Source organism: Taudactylus pleione, unplaced genomic scaffold (assembly GCF_031769625.1).
Source record: "Taudactylus pleione unplaced genomic scaffold, aTauple2 ptg000916l, whole genome shotgun sequence".
In the NCBI taxonomy this organism is placed as follows: Eukaryota; Metazoa; Chordata; class Amphibia; order Anura; family Myobatrachidae; genus Taudactylus; species Taudactylus pleione.
In genome coordinates, this window is record NW_028285317.1 from 195,586 (window position 1) to 221,644 (window position 26,059).

Consider the following 26,059-nt stretch of genomic DNA (forward strand, 5'->3'; position numbering starts at 1 on the left):
GGTTCCATATTATTCTGGATCTTATGGTACAGCCATTCAGCCCCCAGTCCTCTCGGCTGGTGTGGCCTCATTGACTGTGGTCCGGCCTCTTTGGATTTATGTGATCCGTTCAAGCTCCTTACGGAAATCGGACTCCTTATTGGTGGTCTGAGATTTCTAGTTTTCACAGGAAAGGATGGCCGGCCTATAACTAAATGTTGGCTGGATGGCCTCGTATGTCTTCCTCAGGGGCTTACCCAGGGGTAGGCCTTTCTGTTGTTGATGCTTGTTTTTTTCTCGGGCCATGTAACCCTTGTGGGCGGCTCGCTGTGGCGCCTCAGCTGTTTTGCCTTACTAGGTGGCCACGTGGTCTTCTGTCCACACCTTTTTAAGGTTCTAGGCATTGGTTTCCTTTGCCTCTCAGGATGCTTCCTTTTTGGCAACGGATTCTCCTCTCAGCACAGGAGCGTCCCCACCCTTGGTTGAACTGCTTTGGGACATCCCCAAGGTCAACCCTGTGGACCCCCTATGGAGCCTGAAGTAGAAAACAAGAGATATGGTAAGAACTTACCTTTGTTATCTCTGTTTCTACGAAGTCCATAGGGTCCACAGGGCGCCCGCCCTGACGCACCTGGCTTCATATGGGCTGTGTTACTGGTCACCGGTTTCCCGTCTCCTTTTCTGTGAGTATGGTTCTAGAGTGTTCCAGTTTTCTCTCTCTTTTTCTCTCCTCCTCCGGCCTTTGGCTACTTACAAACTGAGGTGCCTCTGGCTGGGGGGCGGGGTTATAGGGAGAGTGGACCCAAGTGCATCCTGGGAGCTAAAAGCTTTAACTGCGTGGTGCCCGGATTTGGTTCCCAACCTATACCCCAAGGTCAACCCTGTGGACCCCCTATGGACCCTGAAGTAGAAACAGTATTTGCTAGGGATGTATTGAATATACCTACACCCAGCATCTCGGCACCGGAATGCCACTACCCAGCCAGAAGACTGGCACTGGAATACCGACAGTAGTTGACATGCTGACGCCGGAATCCCAACAGCCAGATATGCCGAACGTAAGTATAGTGAGCTTGTTAGGTGTTAGCTACAGGGGATGAGGGTTAGGTTTAGGCGTCACGGGGTATGTTAGGCTTATGCTAGGGGAGGGGCAGGTTAGGGTTAGGTACCTCCAGGGGTGGGTTAGGGACCACTGGGGAAGGTTAGGGTTAGGCACAAAGGGGGCAGGGTTAGGTTTAGGCACCAAGTGAGGAGGGTTAGGTTGCAGGAGCAGAGGGTTAGAGTTAGGGGGAGAAGGGGGGAGGGTTACTATGCTTACCGGACCCTTGTCGGGATCATGAGCATCAGGATGCCGCTGTCGGTATATTGACAGCAGGCACCTGACTGCCGGGATTTCATACCTATTCCATTTGATAAGCATCGGTTTGACTGTCATTTTAAATCCACCGGCGATGCCCATTGGTTTTGAAGCCCCTATCCACTCCAACCACAGACTGCCACGGTTCTCAGACACTGCACCAAACATTTGAAAATTTCTTAAAATGTCAAATAAATGGTGTGGATATCCCCCTTCCCCAAATTCATAACCAGCATTAGGGCCTCTCAGTTTAGGCTGGTAGTGGAAATAGGGGGGAAATGGCGTGGGGACTACACTATTTTTTACTAACCGGTAAGCAGCGTGTGGTCCCCCTGTCAAAACGTCAATCATCCCTGGCCGGAGGCGTGGCTGCGTTCTGACCAATCAGCGCACTCCATTGCATCTTTATGAGAGTATCTCGTCAGTCTGTTGTTTTGCCAAGACTCACGAATGCTACAAGGACATGTTCCAAGAATTTGTGAATAATAAAGTATTAAATGAGGAGTGTAGGGATGTGTTTATTTTACACTGTGTGTGTGTGCATGCGTGTGTGTGCGTGCGTGCCTGTGTGTGTCTTTTGTTTAATATTGTTTTACAGGTGGACTACAGGTGCTACAGCCCCTTTGTGGTTCTCCAAGTGCCATCATCCCTAACCATTCTTACCAGGACTAATAGTCCACCTGTAAACAATATTAATTATATTGATACTTAATTATCTATGTACCCGCTGTACCAGTACAGGGAAGAAAGCTGAGCTTATAGCCCAGGGATGGATGGTTGGAGAGCCTGTACTGATTTTTTGGTTTGATATGGGATTGTTACTTGCAAATCAATGTAACCCCCCTTTACTCTCTATAGAGGGACACCAGGTTACTAACTTCCCTGTGGTTTAGTGTGTACCCACCCTTACCCTCCAGTTCAGTGGTACACATACTGTTATTAGTGCCTTCACCCAAGTATTCTGGGACTACCTGGTATGTAATGGTTTGGATAATGAACCGTATTCTAAGAACAAACCTGCTCCCTGTTTTTTTATCCCATGTCATCTGACCCCTCTTACCTTCCCCCAGATGAATTACACCAAAAATAATTTTGACATTTCTTTTATATCTGCATAAAGAGGCAAATAAGCCGATGAATACCCATTTACCACATTACCAATTCATGAGAATTTGTAAAATATATCTGGACACATACATTTCTTCTTCTACACACCTGCATAGATAAATATAGTTATAGATGAACAAAACAAATATACCAACATATATACAAACAATATTCTTATTTTATGCAGTGTTAATAAATTTTGTTTACTTTAACAATCTTCTTACTGTCTCTGTAGCTTTAATACAGTAATTTACACTCAACACAGTTTCTCTGTTTATCTTTCTCTCGAAGTCTTGTTGCCCTTAACAACTACAGATGTGCCCAGCTAGTTTGTTGCTCCACACGCCATGTAGCGCGCCATGCATCTTGCGCCACACACTACGCCGTGAGTCGCGCCACACAGAATGTTACGGAACGTAGCATAGCACTTGCCAAAAGTCATAACGTGTAATACAACTTTTTGTCCACCAGGTGTCACTTTTCCTAAACTACACAGCGCATGCATCTGATTTCCAACTTTTAATGAGGCACGATAAATATTCACTAATGCATATTCTGTATCACTGCCCTATGATTGGCTGACAGAAGCAGTGATTCTGTACACTATAGTATAGCGTTTTCCTCATGGAATCAGGGCTGTAGAAGAATATCTAATAAAGTTTTAAATCATTAAGTGTGTGAGTCCTGTACTTTTTTTATATAAATATTTTGCACGCACGCACAACTTTTAATGAGGCAGGATAAATATTCACTAATGCTCCCCAACCATCATTCGCTTCTGTTCAATGCCACCGAACTCTTTACATTGTCCACAACAACACAAGTTCTGTCATTTATACAGGTATCTCAGTTGACCAAAAAGACGCACTCCCAGCATTGCATATAGGGCACAGCGCTCACAAGCGGCTCAATGGTTCCCTACTGCGCATGCACTGTGTCCGGCGTGCACATGCACGAGCCCCGACGAGCGACTGAGCTTCAGTCGCTGCAAGATGGGGCATCTGTCGATGGTGAGTGACAGCTCGCCCCGTTTTGTAGGCGGGTAGGGGGAGTGGCTGCACAAACGTAGGCGTTCCCTTAGGAACACCTGGCGTTTGTAGGAGGACCTACTGACATCACTAGTGATGTCAGTAGTGGACTTCCTGCTCTATTAGAACAGGTAGTCCACTCGGGCTTGCGGCAGCCGAGACCATACCCCAGGGTCTAGTCGCAAGCCCGATGGTCGCGATAATCACGACAGTCTCCAGCCCGCTCGCACAAGCTGTGGGTGGACACCCACAGCTTTGCGAGCGGCCTGGAGAAAAAAAAATAAATGCCCACAGACCCTGCGAACTGAGCTGCCTCCGAGCGGGTCTGAATCAGGGCCATAGACCGAGCAACTGAAGTTCAGTATTTTTATCAAAGCCAACTGAACTCAATACATTGTCCACAACTTCATGCCACCTGGCATATCTATGCTACTTTATGCCACTGTACTGCTAATGCAGAAAGAGGTATGTGGTGCTGCATACAGTTCGCCATGTAGTGTCCTGCTAGTCGCGCTATGCTGTGGTGTATTGAGTCGCATAGTATTGCGCATGCCCAGTGGAGCTGATCAGGAGTGACACAGTGCATCAGCACTACGCTGATGCATTGCGTGCTGTATACAACAGGTGCGACTGTGGGCTAGATGTTTGGTAAGCGGCTTGTAAGAGTGGTAAGGGACATTTTTTTTTTAAATCTTCACTACAGGACTTGGTGGTGTGTGAGTTCTGTCATTTATACAGATATCTCAGTTGACCAAAACCACGCACTCCCAGCATTGCATATAGACCGAGCAATTGCAGTTCATTATTTTTATCAACGCCAACTGAACTCAATACATTGTCCACAACTTCATACCACCTGGCATTTCTATGCTACTTTATGCCACTGTACTGCTGATGCACTGTGTGCTCAAGAAACTTGCGTGCGGCACTCCATACAGTATGCCATGTAGCGCCCTGCTAGTCACACTATGATGTGGCGTATTGAGTCTCATAGTACTGCGCATGCCCAGTGGAGCTGATTGGGAGTGACACAGGACACAAGGGCAGACCTTGAGCTGACTGCTTAAATGGCTAACAAAGCATCCTTTATTATGGTAATGAAAGGCTCTTGCTTGCTTTTGGGGAATGGACCTGATGTGTGTGACTCCCGACTGGCTCAACTGGGCATGTGCAGTACTATGAGACTTCATACGCCATAACATAGCTCGGCTAGCAGGGTGCTACATGGCGTATGGAGCGTCTCCACTGGGCATGCACCAGAGATCCCATGCACAACCCCATGGAGCTGGCAGCAACCACAGCGCCGACGTGCTGAAAGTGGCGCAAGTGTGCGTCTTAAAATGCACGGTCTGTTTGTAATACAGAGACCCCACTTTCAAACAGACCCCACTACTAGTTTCTAAAGTCATTAAATCACTATAGTGTCTAAGTCTGGGATGCACTGTTGTGACTCCTGACCCACTGGGCATGCGCAGTACTATGAGACTCAATATGCCACAGCATAGCACGACTAGCAGGGCACTACATGGCATATGGAGCAGCTCCACTGGGCAGGCGCTAGAGATCCCATGTGCAACCCCTGGAGCTGGCAGCCACCACAGCGCCGATGTGCCGCAAGTGTGCGTCTTAAAATGCACAGTCAGTTTGTAATACAGATACCCCACTTTCAAACAGACCACACTACTAGTTTCTAAGACATGCATTCACTACAGTATCTGTCTGGGACAGTGCTGCAAGTGTGCGCCTTAAAACGCATAGTCAGTTTGTAATATAGAGACACGTCTTTCTGGGTTGATTTCTAGTTCAGTGATGGTTTTATGCACCACTGTTAAGACAACACTACAAATTGCTAAAACATGCCATCGCATATTCTGCAGTGCCGCAGCGACCGACATTCATAGCGGCACATTAGTTGTCCTAGCAAATGGGGGATGGTGTCCTTGGCAATGGTCACCATTCCTGGTCTTTTCAGGACACAAGAGCTGACCTTGAGCTGACTGCTTAAATGGCTAACAAAGCGTCCTTTATTATGGTAGTGAAAGGCTCTTGCTTGCTTTGGGTGAAGGGACCTTATGCACTGTGTGTGATTCCTGACTGGCTCAGCTGGGCATGCGCAGTACTATGAGACTCCATATGCCACAACATAGTGCGACTAGCAGGGTGCTACATGGCGTATGGAGCGGCTCCACTGGGCATGCACCGGAGATCCCAGCAACCACAGCACCGCCGACGTATCAACAGTGCCGCAAGTGTGTGTCTTAAAATGCACAGTCAGTTTGTAAGCCAGAGACCCCTCTTTCAAACAGAGCCCACTACTAGTTTCTAAAGTCATGAAATCACTATAGTATCTGTCTGGGATGCACTGTGTGACTCCCGACCGCACTGGGCATGCGCAGTACTATGAGACTCTAAACACCATAGCGCAACTAGCAGGGCGCTACGTGGGTACTGTATGGGGCACCGTACACCACTTTCTTGAGCACACAGTGCATCAACAGTACAGTGGCATAAAGTAGCATAGAAATTCCAGGTGGTGTGAAGTTGTGGACAATGTTTTGAGTTCAGTTTGCATTGATAAAAATACTGAACTTCAATTGCTCAGTCTATATGCAATGCTGGGAGTGCATCTTTTTGGTCAACTGAGATACCTGTATAAATGACAGAACTCACACACCACCAAGTGATTTATTTTTTAATTCTGTAGTGAAGATTTAAAAAAAACAAAACAAAACTTGTTCTTTTCCAGGTTTCAAACCCGGGAAAAGCACTGTTGCAAGGCGCTCACTAAACCACTAACCCACACACGCCAGCCATATCAAGAGCTGCACCTGTCGTGTATGTGATGTGACGTCTACGAATTACAGCAGGCAATGTGTACAATGTCAATAGCGGGCTCATCTTTGTGCACTCCACCCACCTGCTGCTGTTTTCAATCATAAAAAAATGTGTCTTCCTTTCAAAATATTATACTAATACATATATACACAGTACCCCACCATTAGAGAATAATTCATCCCATCTCATTGAAAGCTGTGCATGCATCGCATTAATGTACAGTATTGGTTGTACCGTCATAAGAACACGGTAATTATTCTACTGTACTGCTACTGTATGTATGTGTACTGATTTGCATCCCGTTCTAAGAGCTTATGTGATATTAAAAAGATTGGTTGTGCGAACATGCAATATGAAAATACACTGCGTAAATGTGTATTACATGCCGTTGCATGTCTTTCGTTGTAGAATACCACGGTATGCCAAAGTACAGCCATCACGTAATGTTCCATGGCGCGACACAGAGGCCTGAATGGCGCGCTATGAGCGATATCCACATAACATGACGACTTTGACTGCTCCTCTAGGTTGGTACATAACAAGGTCCAGCTTGTCTAAATCCAACTATTGTTTTTTTTTTCTCCCCACACCTTCGAAGAGTGGGAGATAACTGTCTATATGATGCTCAAACAAGTGTAATTCCTGAGCTAGGAGTGGTTACTTCTCAAAGGGACTCCTATAATGGTGCATACACACGGTCCAACTTAATAGAATGATATAAACGATAACGATATTGTTAGATCATTTATATAATTCTTTTTTTCAACCCATCTAATGACCAAATGATGGTCGATGCGCGGGCACGGATGGTCGATATCGATCAGTTTAGCCTGTTTCTTCTAGGGACCCGCGATTGTTGATCGCGGGATTGTTAACTCGTTAGTGGGTTGGTGCATGTTGCTGGATGTTCGATATCGAACATCCAGCACAGCATGACGATCAGACAATGATATCTGATCATTGTCTGATCAACCCGTGTGTACGGGCTATTAGTCAGTGCTAGTGAAATTAAATTACACTTGTTCCTGTCTTCCTGCAGGAGAGTGTACAATTGTTTAAGTATACACGTTTTGGTTTTGCTGCTAATTGAGCAGATGTCCTGGGTTAGAGATGAGAATTATTCTGCAAAACTACTGTACCTGCATAATAAACAACAGTATCTAACTATTTGCTTGTATTGCTTTTAGTGACAGGCAGTGGCGCTGACAGCCGCACCGGGCCCGGGAGAAGAAGGGGCGTGGCCTAATCATGGGAGGCATGACCACGCCGCCTTAGGGGAAAAAACGGTGCTGCGTGCTGGGGAGGGGGGCGCTGTGAGCCCCTCAGCCCGGCGCATAGCCAGTGGGGGGCGCGATCAGTGTGATCGCTCTCCCCACAGGCATAGGAGACTGCTGTGATTACTACTTAGCAGCCCGGGTCCGGGTTAATTAGTACCCACTCCCCCCCCCTCTCTGCAACCCTGGTGACAGGTATATATACAGTATATTAGCACGCTTTACCACTGACGCCAATCACATAGGAATAGGTTTTGTTTTGCAATGTTGTATAAGTGAGACACCAACTCAATATACAAGTCCCTCCCCTGCTCTTTTAGTAGCTGTACACTATAGTCAATAGTCTGGGCACAGGGCTGGCTCTAGGGGTGTTCGACCAGTGCGGTCGAACAGGGGTGCCACCCATAGAGGGTGCACCCCTCCCCAACATCCCGATTTCAGTGGGACAATACTGTCCCACTGTTCCACTCGTGGGCCGAAGTGGCCCGCGGGTGGTCAAATCGGGAGGTTGGAGACCCCCACCCCCACAGCTGTGCGGCTTTGCCGGACCCCGGAGTCTGAATGGATGCTGCGCTGTGAAGCATGGGCGTGGAAACATCATGCTTTGGGGATGCTTTTCTGCAAAGAGGACAGGACGACTGATCCGTATTACGGAGAGGATGAATGGGGCCATGTATCGTGACATTTTGGAGAAAAACCTCCTTCCCTCAGTAAGAGCATTGAAGATGCAACGTGACTGGGTCTTCCAGCATGACAATGACCAAAAACAAATCGCCCGGGCAACTAAGGAGTGGCTCCGTAAGAAGCATTTCAAGGTCCTGGATTGGCCTAGCCAGTCTCCAGACCTCAACCCAATAGAAAATCTGTGGAGGGAGTTGAAAGTCCGTGTTGCCCGGCGACAGCCCCAAAACATGACACATCTAGAGAAGATCTGCATTGAAGAGTGGGCCAAAATACCTGCTGCGGTGTGTGCAAACCTGGTCAAGAACTACAGGAATCATTTGACCTCTGTAATTGCCAACCGAGGTTACTTTACAAAGTATTGAGTTTAACTTTTTGATTGTCCAAATATTTTTTTTCCAAAGGAATATACAAACACATTGTTTAAAAATCATACAATGTGATTTCCGGATTTTTTTGTTCTGATTCTGTCTCTCACAGTTGAAGTGTACCTATGATGGAAATTACAGATCTCTCTCATCTTTTAAAGTGTAACAACTTGCACAATCGGTGGCTGTCCAAATACTTTTTTGCCCCACTGTATATAAGAGTCCTTAGCTTTTTGTTATTGGTAGTTTAAGGGAATCTGTTGCTAGGCAGTTTTCTAGTTTGTGAGGTCAATTTTCATTAGTTTGCGGTCAGCCAATTAGGGTTTGTAAGGGCGGGAACATTTAGGTGTTACTATTTAAGCCTGAATTTGAATAGATTCAGCCTCTTTTTCAGTTGGAAGCCCCTCCTTCCCTGCCCAAAACCGTTTGTGTCTCTGTGTTTTGTTTGTCTTTACTAGACATTCTTAAACCAGTGGGCGGGAAGGCGTTACTAACCAGCGGCCACATGTGGCATAAGCGGTCGTTGTGGGGCACTTGCCCCTTTGAAGGATGGCAAGTGTGTCCTACCTATTGGACTATTGGGAGCTTTCTTTGCAGAAGCGTCCAGACTGTGCCAAAGTAAGGGGCGGTGAGACTTGCACAGCGCAGGTTACGCATATTGAAAGGAGGGGGTGTTTTGAATGGACGCCTTATCTTGGCCGTCTGGTCAGCTCTGTTGGAAGACCCTACTGTTGTGTGCAGGAAACAATTCATGTGGAAAGGCAACAGTGAGTGCAGGATTCAGGAATGGGATCAGCCAGTACCAGGAGGAGCACCAATGAGACGCTATCTATGCGAAAGGCAATTACGTACCTTTGTTGAGGATCAATAGTAGAACAAAGTGACTCTAATAAGCTCTCTGTATTGTCTGGTGATATTATTGGTATGGTGATATATTTGGTATGGTGATATAATTGGTATGGTGATATTATTGGTATGGTGATATTATTGGTATGGTGATATTATTGTTATGGTGATATTATTGTTATGGTGATATAATTGTTATGGGGATTTAATTGGTATAGTGATATAATTGGTATGGTGAGAATATTACTAGTATGGTGATGTTACTGGTATGGTGATATTATTTATATGGTGATCTTATTGGTATGGGGATATAATTGGTATGGTGATATAATTGGTATATATGGTGATATAATTGGTATGGTGATATTATTAGCATGGGGATATAATTGGTATGGGGATATAATTGGTATGGTGATATTATTGGTATGGTGATATATTTGATATGGTGATATAATTGTTATGGTGATATAATTGTTATGGTGATATAATTGGTATGGTGATAATATTTATATGATGATGTTACTGGTATGGTGATATTATTTATATGGTGATCTTATTGGTATGGGGATATAATTGGTATGGTGACATTATTGGTATGGTGATATTATTTATATGGTGAAATTTTTGGCATGGTTATATTCTAATATTAGTTTTATACTTACTGTACTTTTATTCACTTACTTGTTTCTTTGCCCTCAGAAACAAAACTGTTTGTCATACTCCCAAACACAAACATCAGAAGGGGGAGGCACGCACCATGGATAATCGCTGCTACCGTTCCCACCAGCATCAGCAGCCAGTCTACAGCTTCAGAGTATCGAAACTGGAAAACACACAAAATGCATTCAACATCTTCACATTATGGATTGTACATTACTCAAACTAAGGCTGGGAGCCCGTAGCAATAGTGCTGGATCTGTTTAGCAATCTGTACTCCATATGCAATGGAGTGACGTTATGTTAATTTCATCACTTTGAAAATGTATTCTTTGATATCAATTGAGGTAAATACGTCTATACATATGGTAACTTCATAGCCATAACTTGTTTCACTGGGTGTGGTATGTAATGTCGTCAATCAGACTGTTGACATGGATGTTATGTCAATATGTGACATGTCGGCATGTTCATAATGTCGGCATTGTGCATGTTGACAGTCATCATGTCAATATATAGCGTTAGAGCCCTAACCATAACCCTACCCTAACACTAAGATATATCTGCCATCGGCTGTGCTGCACAGCCGAAGCAATTTGTCCGTGAATGACGTAGTTCACAGACATATCGTCTGTATGTAATTCCCGACAGAGCCAGGCTTAAGCTCCGCCCCACAATTAAGTTCCACCTTCCACCGCTGCTGCGATTAAGCCCGCCTCCCGGTGACATCATCCGTCAATCACCAGGAAGGCAGGAGGAACCAGGCTGCCAAAGAGGCGTGGTCTCACGGGACCAAAAGGGGGTGTGGCATAGTGGGACCAAAACGGGTGTGGCCTCGTGGCAGGCGCGAAACAATGTCCTCGTGAAGGAGTGTGGCCATCTTAGGCTGGGGCCGCGGTACCCTAGTGTCCTAGGGGAGGGTGCATGGCAGGCTGCCATGAGCCACAGTTTATATGTACAGGGGAATGCCCCTGTAATACAGTAAGGGCCCCCTGCGAGAAGCCCCTAGGCAATAAGGAGCCTTAGAGAAGCCCCTGGGTACAGACAAGAGGGGAGTCACCCCTCCCCACAGCCCTGCAAGGGAGCTGCGGTTAAAGAGCAGTCCCACTGATATTGAACCACTTCTGAGAAGAGGATTGGAGAGTGCTGCAGAGGCAGCAGCTGGAAGCAGAGTGCCTGTTCAGTGAGGAAGTCACTGCAGAGGATCTCAGGGGAAGTGCTGCCTGATGCCACAGTAGAAGATGAGAGATCTCCTGTGAAGAGACAGCCCATGTGATGAGAGGGTGAGTGTCTGATGTGTAATGCTGGATCCCTGGTTGATAGCCCCTGGAGAAGTGCCCCATAGTGAGGGAGGGGTCAGTGCAAGATGGCAGTGTGGCTAGAGGGGAGTCCTATGGAAGAGTCCTGTGCAGCCATGTGCTGAAGTAGAGAAGCCCAGCAGTGAAAGTGTTAATGGTATGCATTAATTTGCCAGCACGTCATATGAAAGGTCCCTGGATAGTGGGACTTGTATTAGAGGCAGAGTCCTGGGATATACAGGACATCAGTATGCCTGAATAAAGTGTATGCAGGGTGATGGAAGGAGAGAGGGTCCATGTGTAATGGGATGTGCCGCACGTTAGTAGTCTCTTGTGAGGATAGAGACGAGTGCAATGAACTTCGAATCTGGAGTCACCTGTATGCTGTATGAAGTATTTGTTGGACTGACATGTGTAGAACTACTGAGCCCAGCAACAGCAGGTATGTGCTACCATTTCATTGCTGTGTCATATGTTTAAGTCTGCGCTGGAGGTGTTCATTTGGAGTGGAACGTAACTAATCTTCTGTAACCATTAAGCTTAAAATACAGCATTTACCATCTGCTGCAATTATTGTGCTGGAGGAAGTTGGTGAAGTAGAGCTTGTAACTGTTACTTTTACTGTGCTGGAGAATATGGAGGAGTGTAAATAAAGTTTTCCTGTTCTTGCATCATGAGATGGTCTGGCGCCCTACATTTCTTTACTGCACTGCACCTGTTGTCCACATGTGTTCCCTCCATCAGGTACTTTGTGCTAAGCACCAGAGTATTCGGGGGCCCTGCTGGTCATGGATACCATACCCATGCCATAGTCGGAACAAAGGAGAGTCACTGTGAAGAGGTGAGAGACAGTATTCAGGTACTCCATATAAGTGTACCTCAGTACCAGTAGGGTTTCACATGTACACACTGACCGATGTGCTCAAGATATATATTGGTTGTTCAATTGAACAGCCGATATGTCGGCCAGTGTGTACCCAGCATTACATGCTGGAGGCCTGCTTGATGTGCGGCAATGTTACCGATGTTTATGCAGAAAAACGACATTGGATGGATATGACAAGGCAGCAGTGGGCATCCCTATGCACGGGTAAGCTATGGCAGGCATTAGAATATTTTCGCAGATGTGTTCCATAAGAAATTGCAGCTACAATTGCATTAGCGTCCATTGCTGAATCAGGTCCTTTGCCAATAAAGTTTATTCCCGAGGTGCAAAATGCTTCCCATTATAAGCACAGGAACATGAGCTGGAGGGAAATGTACTAAAATACGGTTTTGACAATTTAGAGCCTGATTCTCAGGTGGGACCATGCAAAAAAGAGCAAGTAACTTTACTCCTGGGTAACATCAAGCAGCACTGCAGGTGATGCAGAAGTAAAACTGTAAATTGTCCCAAAATGGCAGAAAGATTTAGATTTGGAGGGGCGTGTCCAAACTCAAAACTATATTGCAGTGTAAACTAGAGATGAGCGGTTCGCATTCTGTGGAATTCGAACCGCTCCGAACATAGGGGATCCCAGTCCACCCGAACGCTGTTCGGGTGTTCACCGCCTGACTCGGATCCCCGTTCGGGGCCGAACGGCAGCCGCCTGATGTCAGATTCTCACTAGAGAATAGCGATAGCGGTCTGCCCTACACAGATACAAACACACAGCCGCCAGGGGCAGCTGTGTGTTTGTTACAGCAGCCAATGAGAGTCACACAGACTCTCATTGGCTGCTGCACGGAGGGAGCCGGCTGGAGCTCACTCAGGAGCTCCGTCTTCTGGCTCCCTCCTCAGCGCGTGGCAGCAGAGCGGATGGCGCGGGAGCGGGGATTCAGGTAAGTTTGTTTTTTTTCTTTATGTGTGTAAGGGCCGGGGGCGCTACTGGGGGGGTCTGCTACTGGGGGTGCGGGGGGGCCATACTACTGGGGGGGCCATACTACTGGGGGGGGCCTGCTACTGGGGGGGGGCATACTACTGAGGGGCCATACTACTGGGGCAGCCTACTACTGGGGCGGCCTGTTACTGGGGCAGGCTACTACTGGGGTGGCCTGCTATTGGGGGGGCCTGCTACTGGGGCGGCCTACTACTGGGGGGGCCTACTACTGGGGGCCATACTACTTGGGGGGCCTACTACTGGGGGGGCCTACTACTGGGGGGGCCTACTACTGGGGGGGCTGCTAATGGGGGGCATACTACTGGGGGCCTGCTTATGGGGGCATACTACTGGGGGGGCATACTACTGGGGGCCTGCTAATGGGTGGCATACTACTGGGGGGCATACTACTGGGAGGGCATACTACTGGGGGGCCTGCTAATGGGGGGCATACTACTGGGGGGGCATACTACTGGGGGCACTGCATAGGGGACCCTACTACTAAGGGGACTGCATAGGGGGCACCACTGCTGGGGGCATTGTGTAAGGGACACCACTGCTGGGGGCATTGTGTAAGGGACACCACTACTGTGGGCATTGTGTAAAAGGGGCACTACTGTGGGCATTGTGTAAAAGGGGCACTACTGTGGGCATTGTGTAAAAGGGACACTACTGTGTGTCGTAACATAAATAAGAGACACTACTTTATGGTGTAATGTGAATCAGGCCCTATGTGCGGTGTAATGTGAATAAGATTGTGCACTGTGACTCCTTGGGCCGTAGCCCACTATGTAAACAAGTACTGTGACTCTGCTGGCCGTACCCCACTGGGTGGGTGCACTACTTTTCATTTCTGCCACTGCTGTGTGGCAATGTGTCATAGATGTGCTTTATACTGAGGTGTCTGTGTCATTGTGCCGCTGCTTTGTCGCTTAGTAACCAGTCAGCTCACTGCAACCTTTGGCAAATAATGTTGAAAACAATATTATAAGCTGTGAGGTGTTCTAAATTGACTGGAAATTAATGTTATTGAGGTTAATAATACTCTAGGAAGAAAAAAAAAGACCAATTTATGTGATTTTAGCTTTTTTTTGTAAATTTTTGTAAAAAAATCCAAATCCAAATCCAAAGCCAGTCACCGCAGTTTGGCAAATCCAAATCCAAAGCCGGACGACGAATTAGAACCAAATCCAAATCCGGCAAAAATGGGCCGGCGCACATCCCTAGTGTAAACCTAACGCTGCCCAGTATTTGTGGTAGATATGGACATTGGGGTGCCCTCCATAGATGGTTGCTATTGATGTAGTGGCGGACAGACCTGATTACAGCTGGAAAGCTGCATATTTCTCGTGAGCCTCCCTCCGCCTTCCTCTCCCCTCCCTTTTCCCTCCCTCTCCCATTACTTCAGTGCGAGCTGTAGGCAAGGCAGGTGGGTGGGGTTTTATACTCTGTGCCATCTAGGGAGCGCCAGCTTACTATGCTTAATGGTTGGGCCAGCGCTGATGGAAATTACGGATGAAACCATCGTTGGTATGAAACTATGCAAATGGCATCTGCATTTACGCCATCGATGGTAAAATATGCTATTGATGGTTTATGGCAGAGTGATTCTCAGGAAGTGACTGTTTGGGGGTAGTGGCGGGGAGGGGGGGTGGTCGTCGAAATGCAGGCGTGCCAATGCGTTTGAATGTCATTACAGTGGCTTTCATAAATTAGCCACTGCGATGCCATATGCAGCTTGGGCTTTCACTGCGTGCGATGAGCTTAGCAATTCCTGAGTCAGGTCAGACCTTATGCAAATGTGCATGAGGCTCAGATTGTACTCCATGTTCCCGATTGTTTCGCAGACTTGCTAAGTATTATGGATGCGTGTAAGGTAAAGTGGGCGTCCTTATATTAGGCTGCGATGGAATTGCGATTGCAATCATTACCATATCTTCACAGTGAGACCGCATGCGTAATCGCTATTGCTATCGCAATAGCGATCCTTGCTGAATCAGGCCTATAATTACTTGCTCTTTATGCTTTGCTCTCATCTCATATAAGCCTCTTCAGGTGCAGTTCGGAAGTGTTGAGATTTACTAACGGCAACGTTTTTTGAAATTGCACAGTTTGAAACGCCCATCCCGATGGCAGACATACAGACCGTGCGATTTAAAAAAGTGCAGCTTACAAATCACCCATTTAACCACTAGAAAAAAAGACAGAGGCCAAAGTGCAATAGGCTCCAAATAAGCCGCCATCTATCCATGAGTTTCCACAGTAAATGAGTTACTCTTGCGCTAATCTGGGCATGTGACATCACAAAGAATTCAGAGAATTTGTGCTTCTGTTTTACTTTGAGATCGGAAATTACCTTTTAAGTATGGTGCCTTATTTTTTGCAGTAAGAATATTAATAAAGAGACTGTGCTATGTACATGTCTTCTCTATTCCTTACCATGGCGAATGGGCCGATCATTGCGGCTTTTTCTTTCCTCTGTTTTTTGGTGACCAGCTTTCCTGCTCTGCAATGTAAATAAAATATTGTTTATCAAATATAATGATTGGAATAATAACACATTTCTACAATGACTCAAAGTGTTTAGACGACCCAGCAATGCGGTGATACAATGTAACGATATATCGCATCGACGTACACATTGCACGATCCGCTGTACTATATATGCGATATATTGTTACATGATTAATGTAACTGCACCACATCGTCCATTACATCGTCCCATCTGATGTGCTGCACATCCGGTGGGAAGATGCGACCACCCAATTTATTGTACGATGAATTGGGTGCTTTTGGGGTACACACTATATGATGTTCGCAGACAATATATATTAGACAATATATTGTATATATTGTATAGTGTGTACCCAGGCCCATCTTTAAAAGTAAATACAACAATCTGATGGTTTGGATTTGGTTTATTCTGGATCTCAGATTTTACATACTGTACCCTACTACTTCTGCTCCACATAGTCTCTCTAGAGACCTTCAAAATCTTTTTTGTTTTCAGTGTCCCGCCTCCCTGAATCCTCTTTCCTGATCTGTATATTCTCCTGTACATACTAGAGATGAGTGGGTCGGTTGTGACTTGGTAATTTTCACAAAATTAGCGCAAGTTCAGATTAGTTTGGATTTATGTTATTGGCTATCCAAAGCAGTTTGGGTATGGGAGACTAGCAGTCGGGATGCCGGGCGTCAAAAGACCGTCAGTGACATCCTGATGCTCAGAATCCCGGCTAGGGCTCTGTAAGTATACTAACCCTCCCCTACACCCCCTAACCCTCCCTTCCTGTATCCTAACTCTCCCCGTTAGTGCCTAAACCTAACCCTCCCCCTTAATGCCTAACCCTCCCCCGGTGGTGCCTAACCCTAAACCCCGCCCCCCCCTTCCCCATGGTGCCTAAAGCTAACTCTCTGCTGGGGCTAAAAGCTAACCCAGCCCGATTTACTGCGGCCCAGTATCGGACTGGGGCATAAAGGGCCCACCGGGGGGATGCAGTAAAAGGGGACCATGCTTAAGGGGTGTGGTCATCCTCCAGAGGGGGGTGTGTCCTGCCACCACAGTTGCTCGGCTAACCATTAGGCAAATCTTGGTTTCTATAGAAGCAAACCAAGAACAGATGTTTATCTGTGGGCCTGCTCCACAAGGTAACTGACCCTCTAATAGAGTAACAATGTACAATTCAATGCACAGTCTAGAATATGACCCCTAGAGGAAGGTGTGGGGCCTTCTGGCAGTGGGGCCCACCGTGCATTTCCCTTGTAGCCCTGTGGGCCAGTTCTATCTCGCTTACAATCCTCCATAAACATCGGTAACATCGAGTACCATCGGCCCCTCACACAGAATTACAGCAGCCCTGACCTTACTTAGAAATTGCCAACCTCGTTGCACACAGTGAGTACACAAGCTGCGTATGCAATCACACTGGCTAATTCATGCACGCCCATGCAACGGCATTCAAACGGTCAGACACGCCTGCGTTTCTCGGACCACCGCCCATCACCACCCCCAAATGCTCACTGCATGTCAATCACCCTGCGATGGCTTCGTGATCGCAGTGTGTTGCAGTGGTGTCTTCACGTAAGCGCACTGCGAAGCATATGCAGTACGCAACAATCACCCGTCTGCGTACGCTTTAATCCGTAATGAATCAGGCCCTGTATTTGTTATTTGTACACAACATTTTTTTACGCCTCAACAAAAACTGCATTTGAGAAAAGCTATAGAAAGAGAAACAAGATGAACGTAATCAACCTCTGAAATAATTATAATAAACCTCTAAAAATCTGCTGCAAACACAAACTAAGGGCCTGATTCAGCAAGGATCACTTTTGTCCAGGAATGATGATGTTCGTCCATGTAAGATGACGTTTAGCCTCTTTCTGAGTTCCGTTTTTTTGGAGGGAAAAATCCGAACTCAACGTGCAAACTCGAACCTCTCCGAGCCTGCACATCCCTAGTTCAAATGCACTGGCACGCCCCCTGTCACCACCCACAAACTGTACTTCCTGTTGATCACTCTTCGATGGGTCTGCGTACACACCGCCATCTCATTCCCGGTCGCAGTAGCTAGTTCGCACACTGCGATGCATATGCATGCGTAGATCGCGAAAATCGTCCGACTGCGTGCATCTTAGAACTTGCGATCCTTGTTGAATCAGACCCTCTGGCTGCCGGTGTTGCATAAGGCTGAAAGTGGTTAGAGGAATACAGGATGTATTCTGCGGTGTAATGATTAAGCACAGATAGCAAAGGTACTACTGATGTTACCCTTTTCATAATAGTATCAACAGTTTTCCTGCTTAAAGTGTCTTCTATACCTTGCTCTCCAAGTCGTGTTATGATAACAAGTAATAATGGGCAAGAATCAATAGTGTATCTATAAGGGGTGCAGGGTCCATGAGTCAAGGGGATCCCCGCAGCACACAACCTGCACCCTGAACGGTTTCCGGGCCGATTGGTCGACAATAAAAAGGCCAACATACAGAAGGTCAACCCAGAAGGTCGACACATTCTGAATGTCGACAGTAAAAATGTCGACATGGTCATTAGGTCAGCCATCATTCTGTTGACATATATTTAGGTTGACAGGGTTAAACGGTCAACACGGTCAAAAGGACAATATGTAACATTTTGACATTGAAATGTTTTTTCTTTGTGAGTTTTAGGGTTAGAGTTAGGGATAGGGTTAGACTCGAATACGATGTGTTATGCAACCTGCCCACTGTGATATATATTGTACCTATTATCGCCAACCCTATCTTTGTGCCACCCCCTTCCTCCTCTTTTCTCTTCAAGTTTGATACATAACCTCCTATATATGTTGCAGGTTGATTATCAGTTTTGTTCAGTTTTTGGATAGAAGTTTCTCTCCAATCCATGCCTGATAAATGATAAAGATTCTATGTAAATAAAATTATAGTGGAGGATTGTTCTGGATATGCGGCATGGATTTTGTAGCTGTGGACTGCATTGCACACTGCTCCGTATAGAGGGCTAGATTCAGAGATGGACGGTAATGCGATAGCATCTGAAATTTCGTAGGCACTGCAGCTGCGAAAATATGCTAATAGTCAGTAAGCTTACCGGAGCAGAGGGCTCTCATTTTGCGTTGGGAGATCGCAAGGGCTAATTTATGCTATCCCCGTCACCATCCCCAAACGCTGACAACCTGTCACTCACTTTGCGATGGATTCCCCTGTGTGTTAATAATCACAATGCAATCGCAGCGCAGGTGCAGTGCTGCTTATGTGCAGACGCAATGGCAAGCAATCGCTCGATCTGCATTAGTAATCGCCTTTGTGTTCATCTATGAATCAGGCCCAGAGTAGCCATCATCACCGGTATCAGCACTTACACCTGCTCCATGCTGAATACAAGCGACCTGTCTAAAAGATCCCCTCATACGCACAGCTCCATAAAGGTCACAGGAGTATTGGAAACCAATTTTCAAGAGATAATCCACACGGAGGTGGCTAACCTAGAAAAGGAACTCACTCACCTGACTGCAAGGATCTCAGTGTTGGAAGATTCTAGAGAGGCCACAAGCTAAGGGGAAGGGCCTGAGGTTCTCGCACAACAGAATTGAAGACCCGAAGAGATAATGTATGAATGATATGCACCCAAGACCTTATAGACATGTTAACAAAGAATGAGTGCATCACCCTTGACGGGACACACAGAGCATTACGTCCCAGAGGGTTGTTGATTGATCAGCCTTGTGATGTCATTTGTAGGTTACATTATTTTGCCCAAATATAAGAAATAATGAAGATTATAAGACATGTAGATGGTGTGGATTTTGATGGTCACTTGATGCACCTTCTATGACCACGCATGGCATACCCTTCAGCCCTAAAGAGTGCTGAAGCCTCTGACAGATACAGGAGCGTAATATTAGATTTAGCTAGGGCAATCCCATTAGCCTACAGGTGACAAGGAATGGGAAAATACTTAAGCTTCAAGACCCATCTGAACTCAACACCTTCTGGGAGGCTCTTGACCTTCAGTTGCTTCCTCTACAAATTAGCTTGCCCCCCACGCAAGCCTGATACCTCCAGCCCTCCCTGCTATGGACAGCCTACTTTGGACAGCAGAGGAGGGTGTCTAAATTAAATATGAGGAGAAGCCAAAACTCCTTTGATATGGACAGTACTTGGTGGATTTCTCCTTCGGTAGAGGAATATTTGTTTCTTGCCTGTTTGCGCTCTTCTTTGTTTTGTTTCAGGTTCCAGACTGTGCTTACTAGACTGTTATGATGCTCTGCGTGATTGGGCTTTTTTGTCCCTTTGATGCTCAGGATTATTGCTGATAGAGTGTTTGACCCATTAGGGGGACATAAACGGTAGCTTTTCCAATTGTTTATTTTGACTGCATCGCCTATGCCTTGAACTACCCCTCCTACTTATTCTAGCAGTTCTAGGGTATCATTCTTTATGTTCCCTACATGGGTTAGCAAGTATTTGTAGTATTCTCACTTCACTTAAGTTAGATTGTATAGCTTCTGTTTTCTGAAACAATTTGTTACCATCAGGGCCGTAACTAGGGTAGTGCGACATGTGCCACCGTACAGGGCACCGCAGGGCAAGGGGCACTGCTCGGGCCTGTTCATTTTCAATTTTCTGTTTATAATCATTCTGGCCGCCGCTATCACCTCCCTGGTCACCTCCCCAGGCACCTTCAGTCACATCCTCTTTTATTTAACACACACATTTGAAAATACTGTCATACCTGGGACTCAAATCTATCACCTCTTAGTAGGCAGTCAGGTGTTTCCAGAGCACCTTGAGTACCTTTGCCAGTGAGTTCAGCTGCCCAGCGCAGGGTACATATATGGATCCCTGCCCCCCTCCGCTGATATTTGCTACATATACACTACAAGCAGCACTCTTTCTATTCCTATTAGTCGGTGATCTACACTGCCGGCTCCAGGCTTGTGCACAGTTGTTATGATGGACATATCCTCCTGCAGGTGCAGGTACACACAGCGCTCTCCTACATGTAGAACCGGTAAGTTATACTGCATCATTATTGTGCATCATCGCTGCAGTCATTGGATTCACACTGTTTAGCTGTGACACCTGGATAACAGTGGTACAACTGGATTGGTACCCCTTCATTAACATACCAAATCAGCCCCTTCTCCATGAGGCCACACCCCTTTTTTGGGTGAGCATCTTATGTCCCTATTTGAAAAATATAGGGGGGGGGGGTGGCGCCAATGCTCTTCCTGGCCCAGGGCACCAAAAAGTCTAGTTACAGGTCTGGTTACCATTGTAACAGACCCACAGGACCCCCATATGGCATAAGTTCCTCCCTGGTCCCATGTTCTACAGGAGTGATTTCTATTATGACTGTTTTTTCCCTCCCTTTTTTTCTCCAGTTCTCCTAAATTCCTTGTCTTCCCAATACCAGTAGTCCAGACATGTCTGCTAAAGGCTTATGCTGGGGATACATTGTCAGATAAAATGTCTGTCAGACTCATGGCCACACATTGTGAGATATCACACAGTGTATGTCCCAAGTTATCTGGGTTCCTCCCCTGTGAAAGAACTAGGCAAAATGTCGGGCGGTCGGTTGGTCATGGCAATGCATACACTGACAGATGCAGCCGACCGATGATTGGATCAGTCAGACATGTTGGAAGATTTCACATTATCGACCGTCTGATCATCATTAATCTGTCCTGCTCTCAGGATCTAGACTTCTTTGTGACTCATTCATGCTGCTTAACATAGCAGAGCAGCAGTAAACAGTTGCCGCGGGATGTAGTTAAGATGCCGGCGGTCTGGATGCCGGTGGTCAAAATCCCGGCCCCGGAATCCCATCTCATGGCCATAATACCAGTGCCACCGACATCACTTCAGATGCCTACGCCAGAATCCCCGACAGCCGGCATCCCGAACGTAAGTATAGCATGGCGGGTTAGGTTTACTCTGCGGGGGGAGGGTTAGGTTTAGGCAACACCGGGGTGGGGGGTTAGGGTTAGGCTAAGGGGGGAAGGGTTAAGGTCAGGCTGCGGGCAGGGGGCTTTAGGTTTAGGCACCACCGGGGGAGGGTTAGGGTTAGGCACTAAGAGGGGAAGGTTAGATTTAGGCACCAAGGGGGGAGGGTTAGGTTTAGGCACTAACGGGTAGGATTAGGGTTAGGCTGTGGGGGGGGGGGAGGGTTAGGATGCAGTAAGGGAGGGTTAGGGGGTGAAGGGGGGGAGGGTTAATATACTTACAGAGCCTCTGTCATGATCCTGAGCATCGGGATGCCAATGCCAGTCTTTTGACTGCTGGCAACCCGACTGCTGGTCTCACGTATGTATTCTGCCACACACTAACCTTTGGTGCATGCTTCATAGAAACGGTGGTAGGAGGGTAACTAAAGAGGGACAAGGGGCAGCCTATCGCTATTCAGAGCTATATACGTCCCCTCTGTGACACAGGCATGCCCCCTTCTTTGATGTTGGCATACCCACGGCCCCAAACAGCTTAATCCCCAGCATTGGGTGATTGCAAATTCTTGCACTTGGGTGGGGGGGAGGATCCGGAGGGTCTGGACACATCTCCCTCTTAGCAGTGTTAAAAAAAAATCTCATATCAATATAAACTTATAAAATTACTAAAACTTTGAGGGCTAGGCGGACCCTGGCCTTTAGGTACATTTACCATACCACCAAATTCCCATTTTGACCACTTAAGCTGGGTACACATTAGACGATGTGTACCCAGCTGATCTTTTGTGTGTGACAGACCTGGCGAGGATGCCGGCATCGGCTATTGCATACACACTTGCCAATGCTGGCAGCGACGGAGCGATGGCAGGGGGGTAGCAGGGGCCATAGTGCATTCGCCAGCATGGCATCGCTATGCTGGCGCTATGTCTACATTGAAAAGTACATATATTTATTATATATATATTTACTATATCATTAATATTTGGTTGTAGCATTTGCTAATGTAACAATAAATATAGCATAAATGAACGGCATAATCACCTTTTTGGGTTGCCATCTTCTATGCGGATAATGGCTTCTTCCCCATTAGCCAGTCCCTTTCCATTCATGTTATTCACTTCAATATCTTGCTCACTCGACATGTTTTTAATCCCTACAAAGAATAATAAATTCAGAGAAACCTCCTATATACAGAATACACCAGGCGGCACTTATCATCTACATAGTTTCCGTTTGCTTAGATTAGTGCTGCCAAGATTTGAGGAATGAAAGGCAGGGATTGCAGAGCAGTTCTACTCTACGTACATTCTACAAGCTGAGAACCGTTATTTCTATAACATCTATTGTGTTCCTTAAAAAGAGAGAGAAAAGTAACTAAAAATAAATTACACAACTACAAGTAGCTGGATAACAGGACACACAGTTATGCAATACGTGCTTTACCTTAGGTGCCCTCTGATGAGTAAATGCAATTTTCCTTCTGTCACAAGTCACAAGCACAGTCCTGGCAGCTTATATATCCCTGACCAGGGATGATTGTGAAGTGAGGTCAGTTATCTGGCCCCTCCCTCACTGAAGACGGTTTAATTGTATTTGTGAATGGAGCTAGCTCCTCCTACCTCACATTAACCCAGCACATTATCCATCCTGACTGGGGATTTGCTCTCTACTACATGTTCCTGTTCTATTACTGCTATATGTAAAATATTTACATGGGTGATAATACAGTTCTATGGGGGGATATGTATCAAACTTTGGAGAGAGATAAAGTGCCAATCAATCAGCTCTTAAATGCCATGTTCCAGGCTGTGTTTGAAAAATGACAATTAGGTGCTGATTGGTTGGTACTTTGGGCCTGATTCAGACCCACTCGCGAGCGGCTGTCCGCTCGCAAGTGGGTCGATGTTCTGCACCGAGGGAGCTCCGTCGTGCGCATGCGCCAGAAAATCCTTCGCTCGTTGTGTCTCTTCAAAGGGGGCGTGCTGTCGATGTTGACTGACAGCATGCCCCCTTTGGTGGGCGTGCCGGGGGCGTTCCTCCCTGACGGGGGCGTTCCCACGGGAACGCCTCCCGTCAGAAGCCGGCCCACTGACATCACTAGTGATGTCAGTGGGAGCGATTTTGGCTCTGATAGAGCCAAAATCACTCCGAGCCTTGTGGTTGAAAAACTCAACCACAGGCTTTTGTACGCAGTTTCGATGGTCGCGATGGTCAAGACCATCGCAGCCATCAAACTGCACGCTCGTATAGCCTGTGGGTGGTGACCCACAGCTATACGAGCGTCCAGGAGGGCGCTCCATTTTCATGGAGGGCGGCCCTCATTCAGAGCGTGCGCTCTGCTCAGAGCGTACGGCTCTGAATGAGGGCCTTTATCTCTGTCCTCTTAATCTCTCTTCTAGGTTTGATAAAAGTATCACGCTCGTCCCCACTTAACCCCGTATTCAATTAGAAATCATCAAAAAATGGGAACCGGCAAAACGCAAACAGGCGAAAAGTCCTGTCAGATTTGGGGAAATCAGCCTGACACCCCCCAAAAGTTGCACTGACTTTGGGGATCACTATAGACACCCCTGAATAGGCCTGCTGAAGGTATTTGGGGTACTTAAATGCTCTCAGTAGCTGCTAATTAGCGTCTTTGCAGAAGTGGTGAAGAATAGCATTTAGAAGGGTTTTTTTGCAGAAAATAAGTAGTCCCAGCAAATTTGGGGTACATGAAAATGGGTGCTAGCATATTTTAAGGTTAATAAAGTGAAGTTTTAAAAAACTTTAAAAATCAACCTGCCGCAAGCACCTGCAATGTTAAAAACACCTGGGGCATACTTGGGGACCCCCCTGGAGTCTATTTTGCTAGTTTTTACATTTGTTCCCCAACTTTGGAGTTTTTCGACCCCCAAAATGAAAGTACTTTTTATGCGTGATCTAAAGTATTTTTTTCAAACTTTTTTTTGACGCAGTTTACCTTTGGGGGGCAGTCCCAAGGGTGCAGGGTGGTTCCCGCAAGTTTGTACCCCAAAACCCCAATTCTGCACTTTTTTTTGACAGTTTTCATAGGCGAATCTTTTTCGCCTATTCCAATGCATTGACTTTCCGCACTGGTGAAAAGTGTTTGGAATTAAATATGGGGATAAGTTTTCACCTGGCGAAATGACATCACCGGCAAAAACGTTTTTGCTGAAAACGTTTTTTCACACCTAATTGAATACGGCTATAAGGGGTAAAGAATAAAATTCTTATTAATATAATTGTTTTTTAGGGGGAGATGTACTAAGCATTGCTTCCACGATGCTGTACATCCCATCCCCCCTGACTTTGCATACATACCGCGGTTCATTACCGCGGTATGTACTAAGGATTTTGCAAAGGACAGCTCTCCCGATAAGAGCTGTCCTTTGCGATGCTGCCGGGCAGAGGAACTTCCGGGTTGAACACCCAGAAGTCCTTCTATGCATGCGCAGAAGGCCGCGGGCCGCAGGGGCTCATGGAAGGGATCCGATCGGATCCCTCCCAGCCAGGAGCATCACGTTAAGAAGTCCGTAGGCTTCTATTGGGTAACGCCACCTTAAGGTGGCGTTACCTAGTGGCGCGAATGCGATGCATTCTGCTGCTTAATACATACAGGGAATGCGGTAAAACCCCCGAAAACAACACTTTCGGGGGTTTTACCGCATTTTCACCGTTAGTACATCTCCCCCATCAGTGGCGGACTGGGCCGGGGGGCAGGGTGCCATCTGCCCCCCGGGCCGGTACAATTGTGCAGCACTAGGGCCGCTGCTGCACTACTGTCGCGTGTGGGGGATAGGGGTTTTCCGGTCCAGTCATCGGACGAGTGCCGATGACTGGACTGTAGTATGTTCTTTGATCCTCCTCCACACAGCCGCCGCTGGCGCCGATGCGGAGGAGCTACTGTGGGGTCGCGAGATGATGACATCATCATCTTGCGACTCCAGTATCTCTCTTCCTCAAGCGAGTGGACTGGGAAGGGATAGCAGCGCTGGACCTACCTGGGTGGGCTGCCTGAGACAGAGTGACATGGCCTCCCCATGTGTTTGAGAGACTAAAGCCCTGCTGGCCACCGTGGGGCTGACAGGTAAGCAGCAGCTCCCAGCACAGTGCTTCACCAGGCTGGCACATATATAAATATACACATTATACAGTATATGTGTGTGTGTATATATATATATATATATATATAATACAGTGTATATATATTATAAAGTGTATGTATATATATTATACAGTGTATGTGTGTGTGTATATATATACATATATATATATATATAAATATATGTGTATGTATATACATATAATACAGTGTATGGATATATA

General features: G+C 46.6%; 1 protein-coding gene across 2 annotated transcripts in view; it reads right to left on the reverse strand.

Moving 5' to 3' along the window:
• Positions 1-23,197, reverse strand: part of LOC148473420 (ATP-dependent translocase ABCB1-like) — a 90,830-nt gene extending 67,633 nt beyond the window's left edge. For both annotated transcript variants that reach the window (XM_088459602.1, XM_088459601.1), the window contains exons 1-4: positions 23,177-23,197; positions 22,775-22,886; positions 15,729-15,795; positions 10,157-10,298 (exon numbers count right to left, since the gene is read on the reverse strand). In XM_088459602.1, coding sequence (XP_088315728.1) covers positions 10,157-10,298; positions 15,729-15,795; positions 22,775-22,875 — 310 coding nt within the window. In that variant the 5' untranslated portion in view covers positions 22,876-22,886; positions 23,177-23,197. The remainder of the gene's footprint in view (positions 1-10,156; positions 10,299-15,728; positions 15,796-22,774; positions 22,887-23,176) is intronic.
• Positions 23,198-26,059: the final 2,862 nt, after the last annotated feature.